Source organism: Apteryx mantelli, chromosome 4 (genome assembly GCF_036417845.1).
Source record: "Apteryx mantelli isolate bAptMan1 chromosome 4, bAptMan1.hap1, whole genome shotgun sequence".
In the NCBI taxonomy this organism is placed as follows: domain Eukaryota; kingdom Metazoa; phylum Chordata; class Aves; order Apterygiformes; family Apterygidae; genus Apteryx; species Apteryx mantelli.
In genome coordinates, this window is record NC_089981.1 from 45,400,442 (window position 1) to 45,415,586 (window position 15,145).

At 43.6% G+C, this 15,145-nt stretch overlaps 1 protein-coding gene across 1 annotated transcript in view; it reads right to left on the minus strand.

Annotated features, from left to right (window-relative positions):
* Window positions 1-15,145, minus strand: part of CSTPP1 (centriolar satellite-associated tubulin polyglutamylase complex regulator 1) — a 90,104-nt gene that overhangs the window by 7,037 nt on the left and 67,922 nt on the right. Inside the window, exons 4-7 of the mRNA XM_067296384.1 lie at window positions 13,062-13,146; window positions 7,456-7,541; window positions 4,619-4,814; window positions 2,968-3,077 (exon numbers count right to left, since the gene is read on the minus strand). Of these exons, the coding sequence (XP_067152485.1) occupies window positions 2,968-3,077; window positions 4,619-4,814; window positions 7,456-7,541; window positions 13,062-13,146 (477 nt within the window). The remainder of the gene's footprint in view (window positions 1-2,967; window positions 3,078-4,618; window positions 4,815-7,455; window positions 7,542-13,061; window positions 13,147-15,145) is intronic.

Genomic DNA, 15,145 nt, shown 5'->3' on the forward strand with positions numbered 1-15,145 from the left:
TTGCCCTATGTGGCCAGCACTCCCAGATCCTATCAGGGCAGTAGGTATGTTGCGCGTGCCACCACCTGGAGCACAGTCTACTACCTACAAATAAATGTCAAATTTGTCCAGCAGAGATCTGGGAAAATGGGAGCAAACACTCACCCAGGGAGACATATATTTCTGTGCCACCTGTCTTTCTATTGCACTGAGCTTGGGAATCAAAACACTTCATGGATATAAGACTACTGTAATTCAGGAAGGTGAGGCCTGACCCTGGTGCACATTAGGTCAACAGGAGTAAGTGTGGGTGGGCTATGCTCCAGTGTTGCTTACTGTCAGGGTGAGAGAAAGGCTGGGTCATTAATCACGTACCTTCTTTCTCAGCATAAGGCCAGCATGCTCCTTTTCATATTTGCCAGGGCAGATACCCTATGCAGGATGAAGGACATGGGTATACTTCAGGCCTGAGACAGCTGGTTGATCATCACTGCCATTCTCTGGCAGTGGCAGTGGCAGCTCAGGACTTAGGAAACACCTCCTTCCTAACTCTGTAACAAACTCCAGCTTGCACAGGGGTCATGGGAGGGTCTCATCAGTCAGCACAGAGATGACAGCAATTGCTTACCTCAGCCTGGATAGTGCCACTGCACAACACCAGGAAAAATATACTTGTTAATCATCATGTTAATCATGGTGGAGAATGCTTTTGTTTTTCAGGAGACCTAGGTGCCAGACTCAGTATGGTTGGGAAAGTGCTTTATTCTGCCATGTGGGGACACAAATCTGTTTTTTGGCCCTGGTATCTTGCTCCTGAAGGAGGGGCTGGAGAGCCATCTCTCTCACACAGGCAGGCTGGCAGAGGTCATCAAAAATGTAGCCATGAGTACCTAATAAACTAGAACCACTGCAGAAAACTGACTCCCCCACTTCTTCCAGTTCTGGTCTTCCCATCCAGCAAATGAACAGCAAAGCCCAACACTACGACACAGAGTGTTGGGGGTCCAGTGAAGTGCACCAGCCTGCTTCCTCTCATGGTCTCAATTAAAACAATACACAGCTAAAGCTTAACTTGTTTCTGCATTTGCAGAACGTACAGTGAGGTCTCTGGAGCACATGCATTAGTTGGGAGAGTCAGTAAATAACACTTAAAAAATTCATGAATCAACATTGACACTGGAGCTAGGCTGCAGATTCCAATTTGCCTGACAAACTCATCAGTGCTGCCCTAGCCAGAATGAGTCGCTCTGATCCCCACCTCTGTTCCTCTATAGGGGGACTGCTGGCTTTGTGAGGCTCCGCAGAGACCAGAGAGAAGGCAGGCACCCTGACTGAACGCTCCTTTGCCTTAGACTGCCCTTGAGGAAGGGCTTTCGGGAGCCTGCGATCCTCTGTAGACTGCACACTATTGAAATCACCCTTCAGAAGAGATTAAAAGACACCAGGATAAAAATCTTCCTCTCCTTGCCAAGATGCTAGCACCTGTCAGACTTGCGGCTGCTGCCCCTCCTCTGTGAGAGGCCGTGGCAGGAGGTTGGCAGAGGGCCAGGGAACAGCCCATGATAGTGGAAAGGAAAACCTGCACACTTTGTAGATGGCACAATGGAAGCTGTGGGCAGGTTTTTTTTTTCTGCCCATCTGTTTTCTTTGCACTTGATTGGAAGTGGATTTCGTAGGGCAAAGGAAAAAAAGACTTTGGTGCAAGCGAGGCATCACCTTCCCCAGTGAATACACTGCTTCTTAAGCGTGTTTGCAGAGGGGGATTGCAGAGTTGTATTCATGCACCTTTGATATATAATCTCTGTGTTGTTGGGTAAGCAGCCCTGCCCTAGAGGAGCACTAGCAACTTAAATGGTTTGCTGGAAGAAGGGGCTCAGCCAGGGAAGGGACACTTTTACTCTACTATGACACATACATGTGCCAAAGAACAAGCCCTCACGCAAGGTACACCATCTTTTCATTGTGGCTTGTCTTTGAAATATGGGGCTGGTACAGTCAGGCCTGAAGCAGAAGAGAGACAGAAAGTCTACCTATATTGGCCAGGTGACTTGCTGGGTGGAGATGAGTGAAGCTGAGTGTAATGCTGAGTGTAATGCTCCATGTATTAAACATTCCAGCTGGATACAACCTTGTCAAATGCAAAGAGCCATCTCTGTTCCCCTCTGCAAGAAGAGGAGGAGGAGCACAAGCAAGGCATACGGGGGCAACATGGAACTGAGTCTGAAATATGTATGGATTACATACTGTCCCTTGCCAATGCAATGCTTCACTTCTCTGCTTTAGAACAATATTGGCCAGCACAGCATGGAAATGAACAGTGAGATGCCGCTTGGTATTCCCTCTGGTTTCCACAGAGTTTGGTACAGAATTTTGTAGCAGTTTGTGTTTTATGGTAGCACCAGATTTTCAGTAGGCCATAGATTAATATACTGGCAAGATCAAACTGCCTTGGGGGATGATGAGGAACAGCAGGGAAAGACTGGGCTTAGTTTGATTTTTTGAACCAAGGAGGCAGCAGAGATTTTTGCCGTAGGTGCACATTTCCGCCTCCTTTTTTTTGTTGGCAATGAGAATGGTCACTTAAAATTTGTGAGAGAATGAAGGGGTAAAACACAGGATGAGACTTCAATTCAGTTACTATCTAGAGAAGTTTCTGAAAGCAGTCAGCCACCTTACTTGTCTCCTGACCATCCCTGTCCAACTTTAATAGCCAAACATGTTAAAAGGATATCTCTGCTAAAGTGCTATCAGTTATTAAAGAGCTAAAATATTGCTATCTTAGGGCAGTATTTCATATCTGTTTTATTGTTCAAGAAGCTCCACAAATTCAAGCAGATACTAAGGTGCAGCAGTATGTCTTTGAAGTTTCATCCATCACCAAAAAGATGAAAAACTTTCCCTCACTCTCTTCCTGACAATGTAAAATCTAGGGCACAGAAACACAGAATGACTGAAAATCTAGAGCCCTACCACTCACAGGAGTCTTACCTAAGGCTCTGTTGATCCCCTGATGTTTTGCAAGTGCCATAAGGAATCCAGAGAAGGTCAGCCTCTGTGCACTACTCAGCATTTCCTTCACAAGAGCAGAAGGTGGACAGCTAGGAAAAGAGGGACAAAGAGATCATCTTGTCTTTTAAATTATAAACTTTTTTTCAAGACCCAGCCCAAACTGGAGAAATAAGCCCATTTACCTCTTCTTATAACACTGACAGCCACCAGCATGCTTATTTAGCTTTGTATCTGCTCCCAGTTTGCTAAACAAGACTTTAGAACTGGGGTGTGTCCCTAAGAGCAGTCTTACCTTCCTCCATTCCAAGGACAGAGAGAGAAACCTGGATCCACATAGAGGCATATGCACCCCAACTATTAGCATATTCTTCCAAAAATCAAGTGGGAAGTCCTTTCTTTAGAAGACAACAAAACTTAATGAGGGCACTGTTGTTGTTATCACTCTTTTATTAGTGATAGTTATCCAAGGGGCAGGAAACCTTCTCCAATGACAGACTAAGTACATCTTAAATCATAGTTAAGCAGGGACTATAATTCACATGCCCCCTTCTACACTCACCCTTACCTCTTGCCCTGACTTCTAGGCAATATCATCATACTGATTCTTGCTCTTATCTAATACTCTTTAAAGGAGTTAATTCAAAATGGAAATGCCTCATTAAGAGGAAATGAAAGTTCTGAATAGTCCATGGCCTAGTGGCTGGAGCACTCCTGGGAGACCTGGGTGTGGGCTGGTGATCCCTCAGGCAAAAGTGGTTATCAAAGCCTGGCTGAGGATTGAGCTACTAGATGAAGGACTGGGAAATGGCTCTCCCCACAGTGCTGTGTAGAGCCTGGCCTGTCATCAGATGTGCTCACAATGAACTCTCAGGGGATGCGGAGCTTTTGTCATTTAAAACAACCAAAAAACCTGGCATCTCCAGACTTAGATGTCTACAGCAGTTCAACAATGGTTCTGTGGATCACAAACTTGGATTCAGGCACCTAAAGCAGGAATCAGGTGGGACTTGTGTCTTGGGTCTTTTTGTGGATCCAGCCCATGACCTAGCAGGGCATCTGCTTGCTACCTGCAAGAATCTGTGAAGAACGTACCTGTCAAAATTATAATGGTAAGGTATGGCATTGCTCTGCCCCTGCTGAACTAAGGCTAGTCTTGTGGCCATGCTCTGTGACTGGAGACCAGCTCCATTTGAGGCTCAAGTACAGACTAGGAGTGTGATCTTATCCAGGTGTGTAGACTTCAGACTCCATCCACCCCAGTGTGCCTTTCCTATGCTTCAAAATCCAGGTATGCAGTTGCATTTGTTTATCTCCTCTAGTTAACTCATGATGGTAGATGAACGTCTCCTTGATGAAGGTGCCAATGAAGAAGTGAGAAGGAAAACAGATCCCCAGATCAACCTTTTACCTCAAGAATTAGCTCAAAACCCTGTGTTTCTTAAGTCCATGAAATTATTTTTCTCTTCCAGTTACAGCTGTTATGCTATGATCCCTTCCTTCATATTTCTCCAGTGAGATCTACATGGGAGTCACAGCTTGTTCAAAGTCCTGTACCTCTTCATAGCTCCAACCTGACAAAGAGTCTACAAAGGCACAGACTTCAAACCTGTGTTTTGGGGCCCATTCATACCTGTATTTTGATCTGTCACACAAGGACTCTAGGCACTGATAGAAGAGAGATGTCTCTACCCCATCAAGTGGGCTGCAGTCATTCGGGGGTTGGCGCTGCCGATGTTGCCCAGAGGATGATGTTGGCACAATCACAGTGTTTGGACTCTTACCAGCCAATAGGTCTTGATAAATGGCAGCCACACTTTCCAGGAACTCTGAAAAAAAAGAAGGTGACTTACAGCTTAAGACTGTAATACCAGCGAAGCATACTCCTGCCCTACCAGACCTGGGATTAAACTGTCATGCCCCACTCTGTGTTGTATATAAGGCCAAGAGGAAATGAACATAAGCATAACACTAAGGTGTCCTATAAATTCAGATCAGATATTATGCAAGCACATGTGCTACAAACATTTCCATGTAAGTTGCTGGCTTTCCTACCAGGATGATTATGAGAAACCACTAACTCTGGTGAGCTTCCTCTAAAGTGAACAGAAGCTAGCACATGGATAAAAGAAGAGTGGAGCGTAAAAGCTAATGTCAAGCACAAAACTAGTCTGCAAAGTCTCAAAAGTCTTCCTTCTCCATCTACTGCCACTGACTGAGAACTCATCCAAGTTAGGAACAAAATACATGGAACTGAAAGAGGAACAAAAGGAGCAAGTTAGTCAGGGCTCCAGGCTGTAGCCCAGCTTGTCTCTGTGCTGCTCCAAAGTAAATATAACATGGGATCTAAAGGAAGGGCCAGGGCAGGTCAGGGCTAGAGTTGGCAGAAAGCCTTTCCCCAGGCTCCTCACACTACCCACTGTTTACTGCAAGAGTCTAATTTTAAACAAGTTTGTTTATGGATGTGGTCAGCAGTTTACAAATCTAGATTCCACTTGGAGTGGTTTGCATGTGTGTGGGTTGGTGGGAGAGCGTATGACAGGCTGTGTGTGTGCGCTGTGCCTTGTGAGAGGAACTGGGTTGGGATGTTTGAGCATGTGTACACAAGGGTGGATTTGTGTGGACTCCAGTGGCATAGAAGTCCCAGGTGAATGGAAGTGTGATGATGTTCGTGAGGTGGGTGGAGAGGAAAGGAAGGATGTCTGTGGGCCCTGAGGCTGTGCTGAGGTTCTGTAGCTCAGTGGAAATAGTTGTTATATCAGAGAAAAACTTTCCAAACATATTTTCTGTCCCCAGCTTAGGGTATTGCAAGCCTGGTTCTGCCCAACCCAAACCCGCTATTCTGGACTGTTTTTCTTTGATGACTTGTCATGGATAATGTTAGGATATGTACAGGGGAGTTACAGGGGAAGTGTATACAGAGAAGTACTGAGAAAAAGAGACGTTTGTCTTAGGGATAGTGGCTGACTCTAACTGCTAGAAAGATGGGAACTGACAGGTTGGATCAGATCAGCAAGCCACCCAAGTCTACTTTCTAACCACAGATTATGCTTCAACACAGCTTCTACCCAGCAGCTTCCAGTATCCTAGATCTGGCCCTGGCTGCCTGATCGAGGCCAACTGTGGGCTACATCCATCAGAGGGAGCTATCAGTGTGAGTGGACAGAAATCCATGAGCTTATGTTGCCTTTGGGAAGTGCACTGTGCAGGGAGACTAGTTAAGTGAGACCCCAGCAGTTCCCGATGCTTGGGATTGTTTCTATCTCTAACAGGACTTAAACAGCCATTACTGTTGGGGGAGGAGGCCCAGCTCTGCTCATTCAACTTTCCAGGGGAAATGCTTCCCTCTTCTTCCCCAGTTAAGCTGCTGCCTGAATCAAACGGTGCCTTTCCTCAGCCAAATCTTCGGGGAGCTATGACAAACAGGCCAGCTTCTTTTAAAGCAATTTACATATACAGAACAAGCACCTTAATGTTCATCTCTCTCCCCTTCTTTCTTGCACTTTAGTTTAAAAATACCTGGGGACTTTTACAGATGTATACGTGTGTATATACATGTACACCCACAAGCTAACACTGTTTGATTTGTACTTTTCCTGTCAAGAATTTTAAAAGAAGTACTCCGTCTAGTTAAAATTCAAACAACTGGGAGGGGTAGAATATGATAAAATACAAACGATATGAAGAGGGTAGATAGGGATTAACTGTTGACTTTCCCTTCCAACTAGGGGCCATCAAATCGAACAAGAGAAGTGGTTCTTTGTGGGACCGGCCGCAGATCTGTGCAACTCTGCCAATAAGTGCTGTGGAAGTTAGAAGTTTATTTGATTTCAAGGAAGGGCTGGACAAGTTCACAGTAGAGAAATCCACTAAGGGTTCCTTAATCCATGGAAACTATACTCAGTTCAGAAACTCTTTGAGCTGAAAACAGCTAGTGATTGGGAGAGCATTAGGTGGAAGTATTGTGTACATTTGCCCAGTTCCTCCTTCTCTCTAGGCACCAGCTCCTGGTCCTTGTTGGGGACAGAATAGTGGGCAAGGTTTGTGCTGGGCTGTTCTTATCCTGCCTCTAGCAGGAGCCAATACTTCAAAGACAAATGCTCTGTATTAAGGAGTTATGGAAAAAGTTGTTCCTAGTAATAGTAATTGTTAGGTGCTGACATACGCTAGATAAAGCTGGAGATTTATGAGTCAAGGCTCTCTAAAATATATACATGCACAATCCGTAACAATTACAGATATCTTGTTATTCATAACAATCTGGAACCTCCTTATGAAGCCTACTAAGCTCTTGACTTCAGAGATATCTTGTGTCAGTGGGTTCCATTATTTACATATATTCATATATGTATGTGAAAAAACATCTCCTTATCATCAGTTTCAAAAAAGTGCAGGGATATGGAAGCTATGAGGCTGTACCATGGGACAAGTTACAGCAGTGAGTGAAGTCAGCAGCTTCCCAGCATTTACCTGAGTAGTAGAATTGGATCTGGAAGGCAAAGAGGAAGTCAGAAAAAGACATCAGGCAATCCATAGCATCATCCATCAGCACAATCCTAGGAATAAGATGAGAGAAACAGTTTAGCAGCTACACAAGAACTGCAACTAGACTGGTTTGCAACCAGAAATTCCAGCTCTAGAGAAAGTGCAGCTAGGGAGCTATGTGCTAGTGAGGACTACTAGCTACTGGGCCCAGTGGAAGAGATTAGCACAGAGGAGTGGGAACACAAGCATCAATGTGGATGTGGACATCCTGATATCAAACGAAAGCAGCTTGAGAACTTGCAGTCAGAAGGAGATCCTGAATGTCAGTGCTGTCACACACTTCAGCTGTGGTGTGAATACAGCAAGATGTATGTCAAGTATTCAAAGCCCAGTGGACATAATGGCATGAACACTGACAAACACACAGGTTCGAAACATTGCAAGGCTGATTCAACTGGCAATATAAAGAGGAACTGTCCTAAAAGCAAAACAGTTACAATAGTATGAAACCGGTGTAAGCAGAAGAATTATGCCATTCCTGTATATAACACAGTTCAGCAAAACGGGCTATTTTCAAATTCTTGGGAATGACAGTAGTTATTAACTCCCAATCTAAGGTCAAACAAACTCCACTTGATTAAAGAGGAAATAACATGATATATCTTTTGCACCAACAATCACCTTCCTAACTACACGCTGCGCACGTGACTGTGCTATCCTTCATTCCTGATGAATAAATTAGTCTCATTGTAGATATTATCAGCTCAAATCAAACTTCATGGAGACTGAAAACTTCTCAGATGAGAGGCAATGTCTTCATTCTCTCTGTTAAGCCCTAGGTACATCTATATGCACCCCTATTTTGAAGCACACTACATGAATATATAACATATCAACCAAAGGCCATAAAGATGAAGTAGAAGTGATGATAGCAAAGTCCATCCTCTCCTTTCAGGAGAAAACTCTGGATTTCAGAACTAAGTTAGGGCAAAAGTTTTCATTAAAGTTACAACAATCACAGTGACTCTGGTCATTGCTACTACATAAGGATGAAAAGGTCAGTCTCTGAAGTGGGGAACTTCAGCTGATCAAGGAGAGCTCAAACAGGAAAACAAAAGGAAACACTCAGCTTTGATAGGAAAGAACAAAATCTTCAGAGGATGCTAAAGGACTCACAATTTGGTACCACCTCCCAACTCTATCTTTTTTATAGACCACCAAGCAGCTTTAAGCAGGAGCAGGCCTCCTGACCCTATACAGTCAATATCTGGCATATCCAGTCACATGAGAAGGATTACCAGTTCATTATAGCCAAAGTACAAGTCATCTAGCAGGGCACCTTTGAACATGGGGCCCAGTGCAATCCATGGACCAATTCCTGCAGCATCAATGGTCTAGAGACACTGGTGGGGAAACACTACTCTGTCTTGTGGAACAGGCTCCAGGGAGCTGTGTGGGAGGCTGACCTAGAAGAGCTATAAGATCTTTCAAAAGGCTTCCTTCCCTGCCACTCAGACCAGTTCTATTCACTGTGGCAAAATCAAGCATGCAGAGCAGCTTGTATTAATTATCTCAAAGAAGAAAGACTGGGGCTAAGAGGGTCCCCAGGAGAAAAAGCCCTTTGAAGATGTCAAAGTGCTTCTGATTTATTTATCATGTTCCAGAAGCCTCCTCCTCCTCCTGTCTAAAGAAGCAGTAGCTTCAGTTCTTAATTCTCACTAATAAGCATGTTACTGAGATTGTCAGTGGCCACATCAAGGAAATGGCTTTGAAGCTGGCAGGCAGAGCATCTTCATCTCTCAGGCAATATTGCTCAGCCCCTGGCATTTCCAACCACTCTTTAAGCACTGGAAATGCTACGGGCCACATCACTGAGAAGCAGCACTCTCTTCTTTGAAATAATGGTCTGTCCCCCAGATACTCTCAAAGCACAAGCTCCAAAGCTTTTTCCAGTGGATTTTTCCATCCTGGAAAAGCAGGAGAACAACAGCGAGGGAGTTTTTCAGGTATTTGCTTTGTGGAGAGTCAATACGACATCACCTACGTGACAATCAACTCATTTTGCTTGTTAAATCTAGAGCTATGGTCAATGCCTGTGTTCTGAAACACCAAGTCCCACTCTCCTCCTTACAGGAGGGCAGCAGGGAGCCTGTAAGGAGGACTGTACAGCCTGTATGGGACAGGGGAGTGTCCAACTAGAAGCAGGTGCACTCTGGTGCTGGGTTACTGACTCCACTTGGCCCAGGAGTCTGCACTCTGGAGATGTCGAGCAATCTTTAAATCCAATACAATCATTTATGAGGAGACTGACTGCAGCTGGCTATTTCCTCACATAGCCAGCTGACTGCACAGCTGGGGAAGCTGGGAGAGCATCATATGCAACATATCTGCACCTTTTCCCTGAAATGTCTGGCAAGGAGAGAATCCTAGCCATGAATGGTCTGTAACCCAGGCAACAAGACCAAAATTGAGGACCAACTTTGACAGTCTAAGCTGGGACTCAAAGCAGTTCACCAGGTAGCTGATATTTCAAGAGATCCTTTATTCATTCTTTCTTGTCAGAATTAGGCTTTAAGCCCTGAGAGAAACAGACTTATTTACAAGGTTAATACTCAGCATGCAGTGAATAATGAAAATCAAGGAGAAACTCTGGAAAAGATTGAAGAAAGATGCCTAAACTTGAGGAACTCTGGTAAGAGTGTAGTGGTCTTTCTGGGTTCAAGTGGGTTTGGCTGGCAGGAAAGCCTTGATACTGTGCCAATGGGGAAATTTTATGATATACTGATTGAGGCTAAAATCTCAGAAACCCAGACTAGAGAGGAAGTCCCCAGGACAAACTCTAGACCAGGCAAGTTGAAAGAACTTTTATTGTTCTCTGCTACCATTAAAGGCTAACAGACACAATGTGCCTTAAGGCCAGGATGGCTCAAATGGTTCTCCAGGAACTTGGTTTGTTTACTGATATACAGAGGCAAAAATAAATGGAATATACAAAAAGAACAGGATCTGGACTCTCAGGCACTGATTTACCAGGAGGGGTAAAGTGACTTTCAAGCCCCACTTCTGTTAGCATTGATCAGTGCAACATGAGCTCCCATATCACATAAAGCAGCATGGGAACTGCGAACTACTCAGCTCCACCCAGCCAAATGCAGGCAGTGAGTTCCTTGTGTTTCTGTCACAAGACGGAAGTTAGCACTCAGCTACAGGGCCTGATGGTACCAAACCAGAAAAATCCCTTCCTTGTCTGTCCCTCTGCAATTTCAAGATTTGGAAAGCCAGAAGGTATCTCTGAAGATTAAAGGTAACTCTGAAGATTAAAATCTTCAATCTGCTAGTGGCTAAGGCCTCCTGAGGAAAAAAATGTCCAAGGAAATTCACAGAGACATATAGCCTTGTTCTTTTTTGGGTATGACCTGTGCATTCACATGGCATCTGGAACAGAAAAATGGAGCTTTCAGTTGTAATGCTAATAAAACCTATACTGTTGTTGCCTCTGTTCTTCTGCCCTGACATTTCCTGGTCTTATTCCCTTCCAGTGTTTGTTATCAGTGCATAGCAACAGCTCCTGGACGAGCGGAGTGCACTGTGCTGTGAGATCATCTCAGTCATGCAGCACCGAGACTACAACTGAGGCAGCTCTCTTCCTAAGAGTGCCAATAATTCCATAGGTCCTGGCTATGTCAGTGAAGGCTGTGGCTGATCCTGCCACTATTTATTCACTTTCTTTCCCAAAGCAAATTAGCAACAAAATTGTCTGGGGTGCACAGAATGAAGGAGCAGCAATGTCATCAGGTCTACATGTGACACTCACGCTCTGCAAGGAATCAGTCAACTAGTGCTGGAAAACAGCCTACAGAGTTCACCTTTCTAAGTGGCAGAAACTAAGGAGGACAATAGGAAGCAGGATCTAGAGTAAGTACCAGTATGGGACAAGAAAGAGGAAAAGACAGAGAGCAAGAAATGGAAGGAAAGAGAAGGATGTTTTAGAAGTATGACAAGTTTTATTAAAATTGCTCAACCAGATTAGTTTGTAACAGAATAATAGCAATGTGCAAGTTAATCTCTAGCCAGCCAAAAGTAGGAGTGAGGTCATCCCCACCTGAGCCCGGGTGCCTCAGACAGAGATCTCATTTCTCTAACACCTGCTCCCAAAGCCTGTCTGTCTGTCTCTAAGGCACACACACAACAGTGCAGCAGGCCCCTGAATGGGGCCTCTAGTTTACAACAGCCTTGTGTATTAAATTCCTTGACACAAACATCATAACATGTGTAGATATGTTGAAGTCTCCTTTCATGCTCCATCACAAATTCCTGCTCAGCTCAGCTGGAACCCTACGAAATGCACACCAGTGCACGGGACTTGCGCTTTTGTACCTCCATGAAAGGAAGCAGCAGATATATTCCTGCTACAGGGTTAGCATTCTTTCTTAGTCTGGCATCAGTGGCCAAGTAACTGCACTCTGTGGAGACCAAAAAGCCCACTGATGAGCAAGAGGAAAAAACAGCACTCAACTTTTAGTTTTAATTGAACCTACACAGATGTAACTGCAGTACAGTTAGGATAGCAGCACATAGGGGCCAGAGAGGAATTCAAAGAATCAGCCGTACTTGCAAATGGTAACACTTCTCTTTTTCATTCTCCTTTTTGAATATAATTTTCATGGGACTCTGATACTGAAGAAAGATGACAGAATGACAAATAAAAAATGAGGACCACTTCAGGTTTAGGCTGTGAACAGCACAGGCAGCAGCTAATATCCTGATCGTGTGCCTAGACTCTTCTTCCGAAGATCATATCTAGGTTTATGAAAAAGTTTAGTTTCTGTGCCCCCACTGCTGAGATGGCTAGGAATGAGATTATTTATTCAGTAATCTTGCTGTAATTATAATATGTGTGTGTGCACTCCTACTGAGATCTGAACTGACCTTCTCCCCACAAAGAGATGCATATACCTTATTACATTTTCACTATCAGATGGTTAATAATCAACTATCTGGACTGGACTGAAATCAGCAAACATTATCAGTAAAGTTCTATACCACATTATCAGTGCCCTGAGCTATCTATCTGCTTTAGACTTTGTCTAGATTAAAGTAAAATTTCAAACAGATTAGCTACTATGTGTGGCCTGTGACACAATGTTCTTAGCTTACATACTTTAAAACACTGTGGCAATGCTTCAGAGGTTAGCACCTTTAAAATGTGATCAACCATAGGAAGCTAGAGTGGGAGGGAACACATAAAGATTGTAAACATTATTTAAATCAGAGTTTAAAATCATGTCAGTTGAAAACATGTTGGCTAACATTCTTTTATATGCAACTCATCTTCTGAGCCTAGACAAAGCCAGCAGCTGCATTCTTCATATATTTAACACTGCACTGATATTTCAGTCCCTTTATACCTTAAATACACACTCTTTCTCATTGCTAGAAAAACACCCTGTTCCTAACCTCAATTTATGGTATCTTTTTCCCCCAAATCTTTATCGCTGAATGTCCCTGTCCATATCTTTACCCACAGATACAGTTTTTAAGCCCATGTGTGTAGGAGTGATCTTGCCTTAAAAGAGTAGATGAGGACCCACCTTGCTGCCTTCTGAGTGAGTTCCATGGGGAAGTCAGGGCAGAGCAGCTGCAGCAAGCAGTGGTATTCCTGTGCTGTCAGCAAATCTGCAGGAAAAAACAGGTGAGAATATCAACATCCTTTTACAGGTTGTTCCCTCCTCTGGTCTGCTCTTTAGGGAAAGAGCTCCTATTCTCTTCATGAGTCAGGGATACAGTTCAAGTAAACTGGGTACTAACGACAATAAAACTGCTATCCTATTGCCTAGGCCCTCAAGGCTGGGCTGTTCAGATGGCGTTTCCAGCAAAGCAGAGCATCAGAAAGAGGCCTGATAAAGGGAGAAAGCTTTTGAAGAGAAACTAGAAACAGGTAGCGTGATTCAGTGTGAAAAAGAGGTAACCAGGATAGGGGAGTTCAAGTGACAACACAGTTTGGTTTAACTTGCATATAACCATCTAGAAAAAGGAAACATTTCAAAGCTGCTTAAATTTGCTGAAATTCACTGGCATGGTGACATTCACCACAATATGCCTGAAATCCATCCACAGAACATCTGGCAACAGTAACAAAGGCAAACAAGGTTTTGGGTTGTATATGGAAGGCTACAGAGTATAAACCACAGACGTTATTACTTTGGCATTCAGTAAGGCAGCTGGATGGTCTCTTTTGGAATAATGTGTACAAATCTGGTCACTGTATTATAGGAAGCACAGAACACAGATCCAAAAAACACAAGAAAGGCAATCAAATGATTCATGTTTTAGGGAGCTACTTAGTGAAAGACTGCTCAAGAATGGCCTTTGTGGTTCAGCAGAAGAAGACTAAGAGAGGTGAATCTTAGGGAAGTGTATGGGATCCTCAGGGAATGGAAACATGCTGATGTCAAAAAGCCCTACATGATTGTACGTTCATAGTCCAAATGGCTGTGGACTACAGTTAAGGAGAGGACTCGCCAAACAGCAGCAATTTTGTAGAACTTCTATATACAGAAGAATGCAAAGTATGGAAGCAAGAGCCAGGGGAGGAAGAGGAGCCAAGCAGCAGTTGGGGAGGGAATCCAAAGGGCACAGGCACCAGGGCTGAGGTACAGTGTGAGCTCTTTTACTACAGACACCTCGTAGCCTTCTTTAGCCCATAAACTCCCATCCAAATAATCAACCTTAACCCAAGTGATAAGCACAACATCTTCGTATTTCCCCAACCCAAACAAAGCCTGACAGTTCCAAAAAAGTGAGAGAAAGGGAAAATACTACATATTTCCCAGATGTTTTAAGGGGCAGGTATGCAGCATCAAAGGAACATTTCACCGCAATGCCCAACCCAGCCAAATTAATATTTTCAATGCTGACTAAAGAAACATTGCAGGAAGACTGTCACCAAAATCAGGTTATAGACTTTTCCTTTACCTACATTAGTAGCAAGGGAAATGGAGGAAAGAGGGGAGAGAGCTTCTATTTTTCTCCTCAGTTCAGAAAACTCGATAGCTGAAAAACACTGTTACCAGACTCTTTTACATCCATTATATACAATCTCTAGAGTCTGTGTGCTGTGCTCAGGGGGAATTTCTGTCTCCTCATGAAGCACCAGGGAATGGGATCAGGTTTAGTATCACACTACAAAAAGGTTATTTTGAATGTTGAGTAGAAAGATTTTGCTTGGTCTGAAAAAGCCAACTCCACAATTAGAAATCTGCTATAACATAAGGAAGGCCCAGTCTATGCAGAAATACAATACCGTTGCAGGAGTTTGTGCAATCTGTAGAACAGATTTACAGATTGCACAAACATAAAATATATATGTCTATAAATACATCAGAATCTCTTTCTTTCTTTCTTCCAAAATGTGAATGCTGAACTGAATTTAATTTCTATAACTACACTGAAATTCCAAATGTGAATAGTCTTGAAGAATATGGAAGGCACTGTGACTTTTTTTGTACTGTCATTTCATACCATAACACAATTCAGAGGCTGTTCTCCATTGCAGATACCATTTGGTCCTTCAGTCACAAAAACCTGAGCTCAGGTTAATGATGGTATTCAGTGGAATGGTGTGATTTTCACCTGCAGCATCAGCTAATCAGTTCTATGAACGTCATCAGGGAAA